Source organism: Rhagoletis pomonella, unplaced genomic scaffold (assembly GCF_013731165.1).
Source record: "Rhagoletis pomonella isolate Grant_MI unplaced genomic scaffold, Rhpom_1.0 Rhpom_scaffold_00003, whole genome shotgun sequence".
NCBI classification, from domain to species: domain Eukaryota; kingdom Metazoa; phylum Arthropoda; class Insecta; order Diptera; family Tephritidae; genus Rhagoletis; species Rhagoletis pomonella.
In genome coordinates this window covers 49,988,778-50,005,686 of record NW_023458557.1, presented here as the reverse complement: position 1 = coordinate 50,005,686, position 16,909 = coordinate 49,988,778, and the positions used below count along the sequence as shown (strand labels likewise).

Below are 16,909 nucleotides of genomic sequence, written 5' to 3'. Positions count from 1 at the left end.
AAATTTTGTACACAGATAATATTTTGGATTTTATTCGAAAATTAGTTACAAATTAATTAAAACATCATAATATGGGTATCAAATGGATGCTATTTTAAAGATCCCTAATTGAAAAATATAGTTTATAGGGTTGCCACGTATTGTGAATCGCATATCTATTTAATTTTTTGTTTAGAAAAAAACGGTGAAATATTACTATACATGGGTACCAAGAGAACGTACCAAATATTATCCCTTAGGATAACACTAAGGTTGCCACTTATTTTCGATTCTACACAATTTATCTAAAATGTCGCAATATGGATATCAAATGAAAGCTATGGTTGAGAACTTTGCTCATCATTCATTGCTCCCACGCTTTTACGTAATAACAATTTTTATTTCATAATTTCAATCAGGATTTTTTTGTGTATACACAGTACATATACGCTCAAGATGTGTACCATTCATTCCAGCGTATTCCGGGATAGGGTTGCCACCTAAATTTTGGAGTAAGAAATTTACTTAATCAATTTTTTTTATTTCCAAAATATTTTTTTAAAGCTATCCAAATCTTGAAAACTTTAAAAAGCAGATATATGCACACCGGACAAAGCTCGGTCAACCTGGCACTATTAATAAAATCAGGAATAAGGGGCTTACCATGTCCATTTTTTCTTTTTTTCTAGATCACCGGCCCCTATTATTTAGGTATGCCACTGTGCTGTAAGACGTGGCAATGCAAGCGCTTTTTCTACGTAGTTTGCCGCCAAAATGGGAAATAGAAAGTTTACTTTTCTGTATAAGCAGCAAAAAAGTCCTTTTTGTAGAAATCACTTTTGGAAATAAAAATTGCGAGGTAAAACTGCAACTGCAATTTTTATTTGTACTGCAAGAGCTGTCACGGGCAATCGAGTGTTGCCATATGACACGATTTTTACCAAATTTGAATAAAATTATAAAAATGTCATAACACATTTAAAAATATACTTCTAATTAATTTATTCTCCTGATATGGACCATTTAAATTTATCAAACATAAAAACGTCCTGTAACATAGTTGAATAAGGAAATTTCAGCACTCAGGCCGGTAAACAGGCCAAAAGTAGTACCGGAAAGTTAAATTTTCGAAATTAAAAACTGCTTTCGAAAGTTACTTTACCACCCCTATTGCGAATGTCGACTGCTAGTAGATAATCGAATATTAAGCGATTATCGATCATCGATGCTATTGTGAGTGTCGCTTAGTCGCTCAATTAGCGACTGTGAATACGTCATAATCGCTCATCCTTCTATTGCTGTTTTTTAGTCGTTGGAGTTTGCGTTTATAAATTTTACACAAGAAAGTGGTAGTATAATGGATAAAAAGTAAGTCAATTGAACTGGAAGTTGTAAAAAATTGTGGAATATATATACATATGTATGTGTCTGAATTGCAGGTCAAATATTGTGAGCAACCAAAGGTAACTTGCGTGGTTGGTCGAGCTAATGCAGGAGAATGAGGACATAGGCAAAGGAATTCGCGGAAAGAGTAGGGGCAGAACCAACATCAAAGTTTACAAAAAACTGCATAATTATTTAATTAACTAGTGCTCGGAAATTTGAAAGGGTGGGGTTTAGTAGCGCTCACAACTATTTCGGGCTATTCCGTCCAAAGGGGTGGCCCGTTCCAAAAACATTTCCACGCACTTGTAGTCAAAGGTCTACGCATTATTTTAACACTCACTTTTGTAATTTTCGGCCACTAGTTTATTTACAAATTGGTTTGAAATATGCCCTTTTTTGTAAAATTCAGAAATTAGCGTACATTTACCAGTCATATTCTCTTTAAAGCAGCCACTTCACCAATACATTTTTGTATTCCCCTTCACTTTACACTTTACTCGATTAGTTATAACTTGCTTTACGACTTTAATATTAACCAATTAATCACAATTAATTAAATAAAAACACCTTCAAAATCACCCGTTTGACTTTGGTTGCATATTGTTACGATTATCCTCGAAACCTTGAGGGATTTCCCAAATAACTTGAGGCTCGTATCGCTGGATTGTTAAATAAATGCTCACGATGACCAAATTGTAGTACAATTAACTTTATTGTACAACAAACAATTTACAATACTCGCTAATACAGTAAAAACACTTAACAATACTTGTTAAAGCAATAACAACGCCTTACTAAACTTGTTAACACAATTAAACTTATAGCTTGCTTATTCGCAACTCACTTCTCTGCTCACTTTACTTGTAGCTTGCTGACTTATAACTCGCTCACTTCGCTGTGACGGCGCCTTTATATACCTGCGCTCGCACTTATGGCAACTCTAGAACGTTCTGAAGTTTATCGCTCATTCTCTTTCTCTCGCTGTTCGCAGTGTTCATCCAACTTGACGTTTCTCTTCGTGGAACATTCTACGTCATTCTTCGAACATTCTGCCTATTTCTCGTTGTTCGCTTCGCGTTGCCGCAGTATTCGCCACACTGCCCTCCACCTAAGTCTGATCGTCCCGATCAGACACACTTGCCGCTCCAACCGCTGCAAGTCTTTCATCTTAGTTCTCGGTCTCCCAGCTGTCTGGATTCGATGCACTGCGTCCATCAGCCGTTTGTCAATCCTATACGGACGTTTCCAGTTACGATGTTGTTCGGAGGTGAAGCCTTTCTTCGGCTGTGGCATGTGCAACAACACCAAATCGCCTTCCTGTAGCTCCTCTCGGCTCGATGCGTTACTGGACATTGCTTCCAGCTTATCTCCGGTGGTGCACTATCTCACATGATCGTGCTTCTGCCGGCCACTGGTGGTGACCAGACCATGTCTCCTCTCGTGGGCACCCTTTTTGCCAGATCTATGCCGCCTTTAGGACATCTTGCTAAATCCGGTTCCTCACGCTGAAACGTGCCCAGTGTTTCCGCATCTCGCTCTTTCGCCGGCGTCAACCTCATTGACCGGACATGTATAATCTCAACCTTGGCTTCCGCCTTAACTGCTCGTCTTTGCCGACCACCTTTTTCGGGACACTTCAAAGCGCGCCTACTGCTTCCACAGCCGCTTCCATTTTCGGCCACCGGCGTATCACCATTGCAACGTGGTTCAGTGGCTTTCCTCCTGTCGGAAACACTGTCTGGCTCGCCATGACCACTTCCTTGTTGCGACATCTTCACTGAGCCGGCGGAACCGTCACGCTTTTCCTGTATCGGTGAACCACTTCCTTCTCCTGACGAAACCATTTCGTCTCCATCACTGTCAACCTCTGCCCAACTAACCACTTCCGTTTCTGGTGGAATTTTCGGCACTTCCTGTACGACCAACCGTCTGCTGAAGCACTGGTTGTCGTAACCAACCCTAAGCGGCACTTTCCTGTCGCCATAGGTTAGGATCATTCCCTGGAGGTCAATCTTCATGCCTCGCCCAAGTAGGAAATCCACGTCGATATACTTTCATATATATAAATGCACATAACACTGTACCTAATACTTTACACACTTTTATTTTATTTTATCTTGCATATAAATCACTTTAATTCAACTTTTGTAGACTTGTAAATTACATTGAATTGCACCCATATTTACAATAACACATGGTTGCAAACTGACACATAACATGTGTTGCCATATTGTACAAAATAATACATACAAAGAAGGCAATGTTTAAAAAGGAATACAGGGGAAATCAATACAAAAGAAAATGTAAATTTACCGCTACTTTTATTCCGGGCGTGTATTATTATCAATGAGGGTTCGAACCCCTCTGCAAAAATATTGCCCATGACGTAGGCGGTGTTGGTTGGTCCCGCCCGATTTGCTTGCTTTAAGTTCGGTCGAAGGCCGCTTACGCAGAAAGGTGTTCTCTGCAAAAGGTGTTCAGCTCATTTTCTTCGCAAAACAAAAAGGAGAATTCTTTTGCCTGAGGGTTATAATCCCAAGTACGGCAGAAGGCCGCCTATGTAGAAAGGTGTTCTCTGCAAAAGGTATTCAGCTCCTTTTCTTCGCAAAACATAAAGGAGAATTCTACTGCCTGAGGGTTATAATCCCTAAGTGCGGCCGAAGGCCGCCTACGCAGAAAGGTGTTCTCTGCAAACGGTGTTCAGCTCCTTTTCTTCGCAAAACAGAAAGGAGAACTCTACTGCCTGAGGGTTATAATCCCTAAGTGCGGCCGAAGGCCGCCTACGTAGAAAGGTGTTCTCTGCAAAAGGTGTTCAGCTCCTTTTCTTCGCAAAACAGAAAGGAGAATTCTACTGCCTGAGGGTAATAATCCCTAAGTGCGGCCGAAGGCCGCCTACGCAGAAAGGTGGCCTCTGCAAACGGTGTTCAGCTCCTTTTCCTCGCAAAACAGAAGGGAGAATTCTACTGCCTGAGGGTTATAATCCCTAAGTGCGGCCGAAGGAAGGTGTTTTCTGCAAAAGTTGTTCAGCCCCAGGGACTGTCCCCTTTCTAGTGGGGTGCTTTGGGGCCTCCCCCCTCCGCCCCCACCCCAAAAACGATGTGAGCGCTACTAAACATTAAACATTTCCCATTTAAAATCTTTATTTTAAATTAAAGTTTAATTCTTTCACTACACGTGTATGATAAAGTTTTTAAAATCGGATCACACGTTTGGACACAATTACCCAACATCATTGTACAAATAACTAAACCGTACCGTATTTTTTCTTCAACAAGTTGCGTTCCAAATACTTCACGATTAACTTCCACATCATCTTCCTCATCACTAAACAATATTTTAACTGTATCCATTTTTTTAATTTTATAATAAAAGCAATTATTTTAAAAATGATGTAAATGGAACACTAAATAAACAAATGTAAAAAAACAAACAGCTGTTTACAATTCAGTCAACCATTCACAATAGTAGAAATTTGTGTCGATCAAGTTACACAATAGCGAAATGAAAGATTGTCGACTCGATCGACAAAGTTCTATTCTACTGCCAGTCGACACTCGCAATATGTATGCTCCTGCAATCTTTTTTGGAAATTCTTGAGTTTGACAGACTTTTCAAAAGGACTTGCATTTGCCACATCGCACAAGGAAAACGTGACGGTATTCAATCAATACTCCCAGAACGACATATGGGAGAGCCCTTCGATGAATCACCATGCGTTACCATTCGGTTTATAGACGGTCGCTTACAAATACTCTTTCCCTTTTAGCTACTATCAAGGTATTCAACAATTCCTCCTCGAATGTCAAAGTCTTTCAACAGCACCATTAGATAAGCCACCAGCAAAGAGTAATGTTTGGCATGAAATTCAGGAAGTTTAGCAAATCACTGCCGCGAGTGCTGGGATACCATGAGATACCGCGCCGATAAGATTTGATATTTTTTTTTTCATCGATGTTATAACAAAAAAAAAAATGAAAAAGTAGTTTGACAACTTGAAGAAAACATGGATTTCATGTAACTGAATCTAGTAACTATATATGATTTACTTAAAACCTCAGTTGGCAAGCGCTTATGAGCTTATACGCATTACAACGCATAGCTTTAAAACTAAAACTAAGTACTATATTAGAGCAACTCGTTCAATTATAATGTATATACACCGTATGAATTTTTATTATAATATGCATATTTTAAGAAAATTATAAAATTGTAATTCCTTGTTTATTAAACACACAGAGAAGATAAATTAAATTCAGCAACATTGAAAGACTCTTTGAAGAGTAACATTATTTTAACTACAAGTGAAATATGACTTATATTACATGTAAATGTAAACATATACATACATGCATACATTTTAAGTATTTACAGCATTTACAGTTGACCTCCAAAATGTTTCAGCTTTAGCATTAAGCTATGTAATCTGAACAGAAATTTTTATTTCGGAAACATCGGTGGCCTACATACATATACAATAAGTGTACCTTATTATCACGACGCAGAGAACAAAGTTAGAGCCATCAGACGTACCGCTACATTGGTTTTGCCGATTTTGACAATTCAAGTAAAAGTAAAAGTAAACATCGCCTCAGAAATTTTAAATGCATTGAAATTCACTAAAGGCCCCGCCAGATAAAAAGTGTTTTCTGTGCCAGAGAGATGCTTTGACTAAATTTGATTGGTCAAAAATCATCCGTTCCATACATTTTTGTTGTTGTTGTTGTTTTGCCGCATATGACGAATTTTATCAGTTGCGGCAATGCACGTCTTCCCAATGTGGCGTCTTCTATTCAAAATCACAGAGTTAACTTGGATGTTAGTTAAAAGCATCCCTGTGACGCAGAAAAGGTTTTCTATCTGGCGGGGCCTTAATATTTTCACAAAAATCGCCGTTTTCTACCATTTTTATTTTTTAATTTTATAAATCATATGTCTACAATTTAACACAATTAAACCACGTTTTCTATCGAAAATTTGAATATAAGACGCAGAAAAGAATTTCTATCTGGCGGGGCCTTAATATTTTCACTAAAACCGCCGTTTTTTACCATTTTTATTTTTATAAATGATATATCTTTACAATTTAACACAATTAAACCACGTTTTCTATCGAAAATTTGAATATAAGAAAATTTACTCTTCTAACAGTTTGTTCTATCCTCCTATTCGGCTTTGTTTACTTTTACTTGAAAAATGTCGTCGCCGCCAGGACGGCGCAATCTTGTATTCTATCATTCTTACCTCATTATTTGTATATGTTTAATGAAGTAGGTTCTGCAATTCACCTCCCATTCATTTGAATTCAAAGTGACTTTGGTTGAAATTCACTCCGGAGTGAATTGCAGTACCTGCCTAAATTATATTAAAATGAAATTCGGCTTTACATATAACTTTGCGAACGTTTTAACTGTTCAGAACATGTACATATCGTTACCTTAGTATACCCACATCGTCGCTGATATGCAAAAAGCCATAACTAAGGCCTTGTTCGAGCAGTGTTGCGCGAATTATTAAAGTATCACAATCAATCAAACTGCGTTTTGTATTTCAGCGACGATGTGAGATAGGGCTTTTCTATGTATATTAAGGTAACGATATACAAGTGTTTATGAACTATGGATTTGTACTACTTATAGTAACCATTTCTAATAGGGCAGCAAAATACACGCGTCATAAATCTACTCATAATCACTATCAGCTGGATCATCTGGTTCATAATCGGAGTAGTCGTCATCCACATCCTTTTTGCACTTACTATGTTTTTTATTCATATTTTCCTTACCACAATCGACCTGCATACTTTCTTTATCTGTAGATTCCTCCTTTGGCTGTACCTCAATTTGCGATCGATGGTGGAAAACGAAAGAAACACATTTACTTGTTAGCCATGCCTGCGATAATGTACTGTCCGACAGTCCTTTATTGTTCGAGCAATGATACCATTGCGACAAATGAGATGTACAATCACTATCCTCAGGAGGTGGTTGCATTTGTATGTTATTTACGCAGCGTTTGCATTTTAATCTACATTGAATAGTTCAATAAAAGTAATAACGAACAAATGAATATGTTAAAAGTGTAAGTTTTGTTTACTTTATATGCGTGTCGGAAAGGATATCTTCTTCATATCGGAATAGGTCTTTCAGATCGTCACGTGTGAAATGCTTTTCGTCACTCTTATTATGATCGATTATAGTGCTTGACAGTGATTTTTTGTGAGTTTGTCGTTGTAGTATTTTTTCTTCAATCGAGCCTGTCTGAAAATGTTTAAATCATAGATATTTTTGAATAGTTATTACATACTAGAAGAGCTGGGCACTTTATGATTACGATTACATTTTGATTACGATAACTGTAATTGTTATCACGAAAATTTTCAGTATTAATTACTGTAATTTTAATTATAACATGCTTTATTGCGAATACTTTAATTGTAATCCTTAAAATTTTGTGCTTACGACTACTGTAATCGTAAGCGTGCTTTTTTTTTAAGATTACAATTACCGTAATTGTTATAATGAAAATTAGGATTAGGATTACAGTAGTCGTAATCGTTAAAATTTTTAGGAGAACAATTAAAGTAGTCGCAATCGTATTCATTAATGATACGATTACAGTTATCGAGAAATTAATTTTCTTTGGACCAAATATGGATTTTTATTCACCAAAATGGTTTTCAGTTACGAATTCGGTTATTTGTTTGGAATTGTAATATTCTACACAGATTAGTCGCAGTATTTGCAATAAAGTTTGGTATTGATTACCTTCTTCAATTTTATATACTTTTCGGTCAAAGCTACGCTAATTTACTTAACTACTAAACCTTTACAATATATTAGTAAATCGCAATCAACATTTTCTTGATTACGATTACATTAATTGTAATGATATTTTTAGGATTACAATTAGTGTTCGTAATCGTAATATTGATGATTACAATTACTGTAATTTTTAGGATTACAATTACAATATTCATAATCATGTATTTCATAATTACGATTACAGCAATCTTTGTCCTAAAATTTTATAATCGTAATGGTAACATATATGATTACAATTTAAATAATCGTAGTCGAATGTAATTTAAGGATTACAATTAAGCAATCGTAATTAAAATCTAATCGTAATCATAAATTACCCAGCTCAGCATACTACTAATCAGCCCCAATGCGTAAGTCGTTAATTACGCTAACGTAATTGGCATTGTTTACTGTCGTGCAGCGAAGCCAATTTTTTCGGCTTTAATGCACTAGTCTAGTCGAAATTTTAGGCAATGCCATGAAATTTTCGGTACTATTCGAATCTCGAAAAATGACTTCGACTTGCATTCGACACGACTCTCGCAATGAGGCTGTATAACTCTACTAACAGCAACCAAACGATATATGTAACATGGTTTCCTTTGTCCATCCCGCCAAACTCGAGCCATTGCCTGCTCATCATTTGCCGGATTCCAATCTGGATCGAACATGAAAAGACGGTTCGCGCCAATTAAATTCAAACCACAGCCACCAGCCTTGGAACTCAACATAAAGAGAAAACAATCGGATAGCGGATCGTTGAACTTATCCACAACTTTGCTGCGTTTCTTGATGGTCATGGAACCATCAAGCCGAACGTAGGTGTACCTTCTGTTAATGATAATCAAAGGATATATTATATACTCAAGACTTAAATATATTTACTGCAAGATTATACCTTTTACGCGCAAGTTTTTCGAATAACTCTAGTGTTTGTGTATAGTTCGAAATAAGGACTACCTTATCGTCACTGTTTGTGCGTATAGACGCTAGCATGAAGTCCAGGAGCATAAATTTACCACTCAATTCTGGATTAAACTCCCTAAAGATAAATATGTATAAGTGTTGGACATAATATAAGAGCATTTTTGAACTTACATGTCTCATTAAAAATGAAATGAAATTTGATATTGTAGTCTATTTTATTGTACACTTAAGGTTAATACTTACTTTGGATTATAGTTTGCAGGAAAGAAATCTTGAGAGTTTTCGAAACCATTCTCGCGTGCCAAAACCTTTTCGTAAATTAGATCTGGGTGACTACACAGTTTTTTCATCGTCGTGATGTTGGCAAGAGCAGTTAGAGAGGTCTTTTCATTGCAATCTGCAGTGGAGGAGATAAAAATAAAAAAAAAGTTGCTATTTGTAGTTTTATTTGAAAGATAAAAATAATTTGAATACCTTTCCTGAACTTACCTGTAAGACTTCTTCGTATTTTATCTGATTTTATGAAGTTTCTATACAAATCCATTTGCATTTGAGTAAGTTTCGCACATATTACCATTTCAAACTTAACAGGCAAATATTTTGTTAATATCTGATTCGTGCGGCGTATGATGCATTGATTCACAAGACCTATTAGCTCCTGTGTTTTCTCTACTGCTCGCTCGCGTTCTTTATCTGTAGAATCTGCGTTTTGGCCACGTAGTATAGCATTTTCAAAATTTCGCTTGAAGTCCGTCGCTGAGCCCAACATTTCCGGATTTACGAAGTTTACTAAACTAAAGTATTCAGTTAGATCGTTCTGTATTGGTGTGCCAGAGAGTAAAATTCGTCGCTTTGTCTTCAACCCCATAAGAGCTTGATATGTCAGATTATCACTATTTTTCAAGCGGTGACCTTCATCACAGATAACCATGCCCATTTCATTACGACATAGAATATTTGCATAAATGCGAAAGGTTTCATAGCTGATCAATAGTACTGGGGCACCACAGCGTTGTCCGCTATCCACCACAAACTGTTCCAGTGCACGAATTGTGTCTTCTTTTGCGCCACCTTCAATAGCAAGACAATGTAAGCGCCCATGCAACCATTTAGTGAACTCTTTTTCCCAGTTTTTGACCAATGATGATGGTGACACTACGATAACCTTTGAAATGGTCGGCTTGCAGTCAGGACTCTGTCGAAGTAGCGTCCATACTAGTGTTACACATTGTAAAGTCTTCCCTAAACCCATTTCATCGGCCATAATACAGCCATTGAATACACCACGAAGCCCTTGGACGCATTCGTACATGAAACGAACCCCTTCGCGCTGATGTGGGCGCAGAATATTGCTTAGTAGTGGATCAACTACTACATGTACTTGTATTTTGTTAGCATCCAATGTAATGCGTTGATGTTCTGTATAATTGGGAGGAATATGCAATACCAAAGCATTGCACGCATGTGGATCGTGCAATGCCTTTCGTACATTGCTGCGCCGCATCCCAAGGCATCGATTACCACCATTGTAATCTGGCACATAGTCAGCGATAGGCACTTTAAATGGCCGCGAAAGTATCTTGGCAATTGCTTGTTCATATTCACTTATTGGCACGACGCGCGAACTCCGAGTTTTATTTACCAAATTTTCCTCCGGACACCTACGTTTTCGTTTGTTTTGAAGGGGTGGTGTAAAATCGCAACATGGATGTAATTTAAATTCCCGATTTTGGCTAGGAGCCATACTTCGTCGCTGGGAATGCAATTTTGCAAATTAAATTTAGTAGTTGGAAAAAATAAAAGTATTTTAACGCATATCTACCATTTTTATCAATTTTTGTTTCGAATAGGCGGCTATATTTAGGTACACGAATTTCGATACGATACGATACCATATCGATACTTTTGGCATTCGATACCGATATTTTCTACTCGATAGTTTTAAAACGATATTTTTTGGAATCGAGTACCAGAACCCTAGTATCGTATCGAATGTCATAAACTCACATTACAAGGCTAATGTTATTAACAATTCTTCCCGATATAAATTGGGCTTTTAAGAGCAGAAATGTGTAATATAGTTAGGATCAGGGACGTGAACCGGATGAAAAATTTGTTTGGTTCGGTTCAGCGGTTCGAACCGTTTTTGCACTTTTGGATTGGTTTGTCAAAGCGGTTTTTTTGGTCTTTGAACCGGGGTTTCGGTTCGGTTCAACGGTTCGAAAAACCAAACAAGTTTAAGTGTCAAGTGTCAAGTGCAACAACGCGCAAAGCTAAGAGTCAAGTGTCTGTCAAATGAGATGGGTTGCCTTCACATTTCATATTGTCACATGGTAAACAAACATGATGGGTATTACCATGTTTACCAAAAAGAAAAAAGTGGGTACATTTATCTATTGAAAATTGGTTGAAACGAACCTTTAAATCTTTATAGAAAGTGGTTCGGTTTTCGGTTCGGATCAAACATTTGTGGAAAATTTCGGTTCGGTTAATGGTTCAGTTAATTAATAGAAAAGAGCGGTTTTGCGGTTCAAAACCGGTTCACGTCCCTGGTTAGGATTGTATGTGGTGGAATTTGAACCCGCGAACTCGGTGTTTTAAGCCAACACCTCAATCTACGTGTTGTTACACAATATGTTAGTGTTTGACCGAGATTTTCCTCCGATTTGTCAAGTGCGCCTTAAGTTCTGAACACATTAAAAACGACGAGCTACGGGCCACAGCTCCCAATTTGTTATCTTTATTGTCTAAACGCTTTGTCGAAGGCGACATGATTTCTTTGAATGCGTCGGCGACATCATGAATTTGTACGAGTTTGACATAAAAGAAGAGGAAGATCCTTAACTGTCGCTGGAAAGATAGAAATAGATCTAATCTGGCCACAACCACAGTCGTTGCGTAGCTCGGTCGTCGCCAAAATAATTATCTACATAAGAGTACGTGTTAAAATAATTTGACAACTATGGTCCATAGCTCGTCGTTTTCATTGTGTTCGGGCTATTAATATTGTGGCACAAAAGGGGTCCCTACAGTTTTATGTCGACTTTGAACGGCGATTTTGTTTTAATGGGGAGTTGTTTTTTATTTTTAAGTTTTGAGCACTTCTAATCATTGCACCACAGCGGCCTATATTCATATAAATTTTTTGGATTTTGGTATCGATATTTGGAATATCGAGTATTTTCATTCCGATATTAATGGGTACCCGATATTTTTAAAGCGATACTTTAAATGAGTACCATATCGATACTTTCTGTTCGATATCGTGTCCCTAGCTATATTATAAGAATATAAAAAAACATCGATGTATCGAGCTACGTCGCTGTATCGAGCTATATCGATGTATCGAGGTACATCGATGGTCGTGGCTTCAAACATCGATATTTGTCGATGTTTTTATGAATCCGAACATGAACCAATCAGAACAGATCTGAACGGTTGAGAAGCAGCAATTTGCAATAGCATTTGAGAAAAAGTGTGTGACGTTCGTAATTTTGAAGTTTGCTATTTCTGTTTTGTTATACCCAAGCGCACTTGTGCACAATTATCATGCATCATTAATGCATGATTCAATAATACACGCGGTTTGACACTACCTAACAAAAGGTTGCATTTACGAAGGAGCAAGAAAGGGGAAGAATGCAATCCCTTGTTGCTAAAATGATAGTAGAAAAGTACGCAAAGTAGGCAATTAGTAGTGAAATTCCTTTTGTAAATTTTAATGTATTTCCAGGAAATCCGGCATTTTAAACGAAATATTGAACGAAATATTAATATATCTACGTGAATTATGTAATTTATGTGCTATTTAGCTGTATAAAAACTGCAAAAAGACTCAAAATTAAAATAAAACTACTATGAGATTTATGTAAACATCCAATTTAAAAACAATTTATGTTTTCATCAGTTAAATGTGCTTCATATGCATTTACAAATGAAAATATTGCATAAAAGCTTATACTTCTATTTAACACCAAAGCTACACTTTTCCAAGTAAATTTGCAAAGAAGCAACACGGTGCTACTGCTAAGGGAGCGGTGCGAGAGAGACAACTGTCAGTTTATCGAACCTTGTATTATTGAGGGCCGTTTACTCAATATGTGGTTAACACTAATCTCCGTTTAAACATCATTATCGACGTGTTCGGCTCCATGCATATAACACGGAGTCGGTAACGTCGATAACGAGGTTTTACCGGAGATTAGTGTTAACCAGACATTGAGTAAGCGGCCCTTAATCATGACTCAATAAAACGAAGGTCTGCATTTCATATCCATGCACACATATGTATATAACATGATGTAATGAACTGAAGGTGGCGCATTCCCGAAACCGCTACTTTGGTTTTGCCGACTTTGACGTTTATGGCAATACGTAAACAAACTTTTTATTTATAAACAAGTGCAAACGTATTGTGTACTTTCAAGTGAAAAATCGAAGTAATTCGTGCGTTCTTAAGTAAAAAACGTTTTATTTGTAATAAAAACTTTATAAAAATGTCGTGTCGTGTGTTGAATTGCAGCAGCCGCGACGACGCCTTGGCCAGAAAGTGGGTAGAGTTCTGCCGGCAGGAGAAGCCATACAATTTAGACCACTTTCTACAGGAAGACATGCGCTGTGACAAGATATTATCACTTTTTCGGCACCTGCAATACAAACACAAAAATTCTAAATAGTTAATTAATAAGACCTATTCTTTTGAACACATTTCAAGAGTGGTTGTATATTTTTTGTTAACGTTGTGCTTAATTTGCCATATTCAAAGATGGCTTGAGGAATCGGTGAATCGTGAAGAAAACTCGTTTTCTCACTGCAAATTCACAACTTTCAAATCATTGTTCTGCGCCATATTCTTTGTTTACCCGTTGCCACAAATGTCATTCTGCGGGAATGCGCAATCTTGTATTCTATCGTTCTTGTATAAGTGCATAGTTATTTACTGAATAGTAGCGCAGAATCACGCAGAATGCGCAAAACTTTGGCAGCAATAATCAAGTAATAAACCGTGGAAAGACGAAAAAATTTACTTGTGAGCCTTTTTAGCCTGAAGTATGTATGTATATGGGAGGTTCCATGGGAAACTGAGCCTTATAGCACAAAATTTTGTCTTGATAAATCTAACAAATGTGTGGATAAGACATGTGTACAAATCTTGAATTAACCAATTAACCTTTTTTACGTTTTAAAATCTAGTTATAAATAAATTTCTTTAGTAGGTTTAAAGTAGGTTGTGTTGAAAGTACTGTCAAATAATTTGCGATTCATAATTCAAGTGTTTGGTAGAAATATGTAGTAGAACTTATCTGCGTTTAATGAAATTGTATTATGTATTAAATTTTGTGAGTGCTTTATCTATATTATGAGTTATTATTAAAGCCCTGTATGCAGCTCTCAAGAAAAAGAGCACAAGGCAACCCAGGTTTGCAACAGAAATATATGCCCGTTCCATTATTTCTTGAGGAAAGAGTGAGGCAACAGGCTGTGAAGTATCAAAAATGTCAAAATTCCTTGGACACACACACGAAATAATGGCAATTTTTTCTTGACCGTTTTCTTGAGAGCTGCATACAGGGCTTTAGTATCCAGCTCTTAAGAAAATGCACAAGAAAATTGGGGTGTTCACAGTTCGTTCCAAATAGTGTCTCAAAATGTAGACGTCTACATTTTAAGACGTTTTCTAACCATAAAATCTGTGGTGTTGTTGTTTCCCATACAAAATTGGAAAACGACGCCGTCTACATTTTGTCACACTCAAAGGTATGTTTTTTACGCGTCTACATTTTGCAACCTCGCAGCAGGGTTGCATTATGGCAATACTAATCGCATTTTTTTTATTTATTGGGCACGTTTTCTGTATTTGCATTTAATTTGAGCGCGATTTCTGATGAAAAAGAACAAATCAAGGAAAAGAAATAACAAATATTAGGAATTGGTAATTAAGTTGAATAATTACAATTTTTCAGAAACAAAATCGAAAGGCGACATATAAAAAAGCACGCAAAGAAGAAATGTCTGGCAACACCAGCAAAGTTTTGAGACGATTTTGCGACGACTGCTAGAAAGGGGTGCTCACTGTTTGATGCTAAAGATGTCTCAAAATGTAGACGTCTACATTTTCAGGCAAAATTTGGAACGAACTGTGAACACCTCAAATGTTCGTGTTCTTTCTTCTGCTTGAAATAGTAGTAGGCCAGTAATTTTGACGTTTGATAATGCACCGTGAATAGTAAACAATGGCAGAAGAAGAGCGGTAAAAAGTAAACAAAAGAAACAATATTTTGCCTATGACCAATTTGTAAGTTTATAACAATATTTTTCCTTAAATTTATTAAAGTACATTTTAATTTATTTTTATTCAATTTCAGGAGATAGTTTTCACTGATATCGGAACATCACTATATCTACCGAAGAAATCGATTTGTCGGATTTGTCTGAGCCGGTGAAGTGTGAAGAATGTGGGAAAATAATGAAGAGAAGCTCATTAAAAAAACATAAGCAACGTCATAAACCAAAAACTTTTCTTTGTCAGGCCTGCCGTAAGTATTTCCGTTCCTTTTAACTTGGGGACTAATTTCTATCTTTGTTGAATTTACCTTCGCCAGCAAACACATTTAAGGAGTCATGTGCCCTAAAAAATCATGAGCTCTGTCACAATGAGAATCGGGAAAGATTTCCGTGCGACATCTGTAACCAAAGCTTTTTAACTCCGTATACATACAAAAAACACAGGCTAACGCACGAAACCAACCGCAAACCAATATATCAATGTGCTCAGTGTGAAAAATCATTTCTTCATAAAAATGGTCTAACAATCCACGAGCTCCATCACAAGGGAGCTTCGATAGAATGCCAAGTTTGTCAAAAACGTTATGTGTGGCAAATAGACCTAGATGTTCATTTACGCACTCATTCTGGACAATCGCCATTTGTGTGTCACCTTTGTGGAAAATCTTTCATCCACAAACGTATTTTAAATAGGCACATGCAGTACCATGGATATTTCAGTTACAAGTGCGTGATTTGTGGTTCTAAAATAATTGTAGTATTGGTCTTGTCCCACCCGTGACAAAAAAAAGGTAAAAGTTATATTCAATTACAGAAGTTGCAGTTGTGTTTCAGGTTTGTTACATAATGTTAGAAATTCATTGCAAATATTTACCACAATTGCATTGTCGTTTCCACGTAGTTAGATAAGAATAATTCAACAGAGAGGTAGGCCCCACCCGTGACAGCTATGTGTGGGTCAGTTGTCAGAGGTAGGTTTACAGGGCTGCTAAGCTTAATTTGTTTGTTTAGGTGGACGCAGGGGAGAAAGGCGGAAGCGCGGACTCGCCCATTGCCTATATGCCATTGTGGTCAGATGATCAAGTTAAGTGAGATGTTGACCAGTTTTGGTTTTTTCTTTTGTTTATTTAATGTTCATAGTTTTTTTATAAAATTCTAGCATATTAAATAACCAGAACCACATTAATCCACATTTTAAACTTCGTACAAAAATTAGAAATTTCAACAACAGTTACACCCAAAAATTCTAAACTTTTTGTTCGTAATTTTTAGAAAAATTCCAGCTGTGCAGTTTTATAGCGTAATAAAATTATGTAGTAAAAGTGAAAATTTCAGGATTTGTTTATTTTCCACTAATAGTTAGTATGCTTTAGAAATTTTACGGAAATAGAGCACATGACTTCGTTCGTTGTAGAGTTGTAGCAGGTAGTGATTTTTTCCTCAAACTGCAATTGTCTAAGTGCGGAGTTATGTGGTTTAGTTGGCATTATCCTGAACTGCAGATATTTCGTAGATACGTACGTTCTTCATAA

General features: G+C 36.8%; 1 protein-coding gene and 1 long non-coding RNA gene across 4 annotated transcripts; one reads left to right on the top strand and one right to left on the bottom strand.

Annotated features, from left to right (window-relative positions):
- Window positions 1-5,583: 5,583 nt before the first annotated feature.
- LOC118735284 (DNA repair and recombination protein RAD54-like) lies at window positions 5,584-10,984 on the bottom strand. Of its 3 annotated transcripts, XM_036464944.1 has the most exons (8): window positions 10,915-10,984; window positions 9,582-10,845; window positions 9,336-9,489; window positions 9,064-9,207; window positions 8,735-8,996; window positions 7,459-7,622; window positions 6,996-7,389; window positions 5,584-6,910 (listed from the first exon to the last, which is right to left on the bottom strand). In XM_036464944.1, exons 1-7 carry the CDS (start codon window positions 10,915-10,917, stop codon window positions 7,044-7,046), a joined length of 2,337 nt encoding a protein of 778 aa, XP_036320837.1. In that variant the 5' UTR covers window positions 10,918-10,984; the 3' UTR covers window positions 5,584-6,910; window positions 6,996-7,043. The 3 variants fall into 3 exon arrangements, with proteins under 3 accessions (XP_036320837.1, XP_036320836.1, XP_036320838.1); XM_036464943.1 differs by having other exon boundaries at window positions 5,584-7,389; XM_036464945.1 differs by lacking the exons at window positions 5,584-6,910; window positions 6,996-7,389 and having other exon boundaries at window positions 7,465-7,618.
- Window positions 10,985-15,064: 4,080 nt separating this feature from the next.
- Window positions 15,065-16,650, top strand: LOC118736599. The gene is made up of 3 exons (XR_004992735.1): window positions 15,065-15,387; window positions 15,458-15,628; window positions 15,695-16,650. It is a non-coding gene; the product is annotated as an uncharacterized LOC118736599 (long non-coding RNA).
- The last annotated feature ends 259 nt before the right edge of the window (window positions 16,651-16,909 follow it).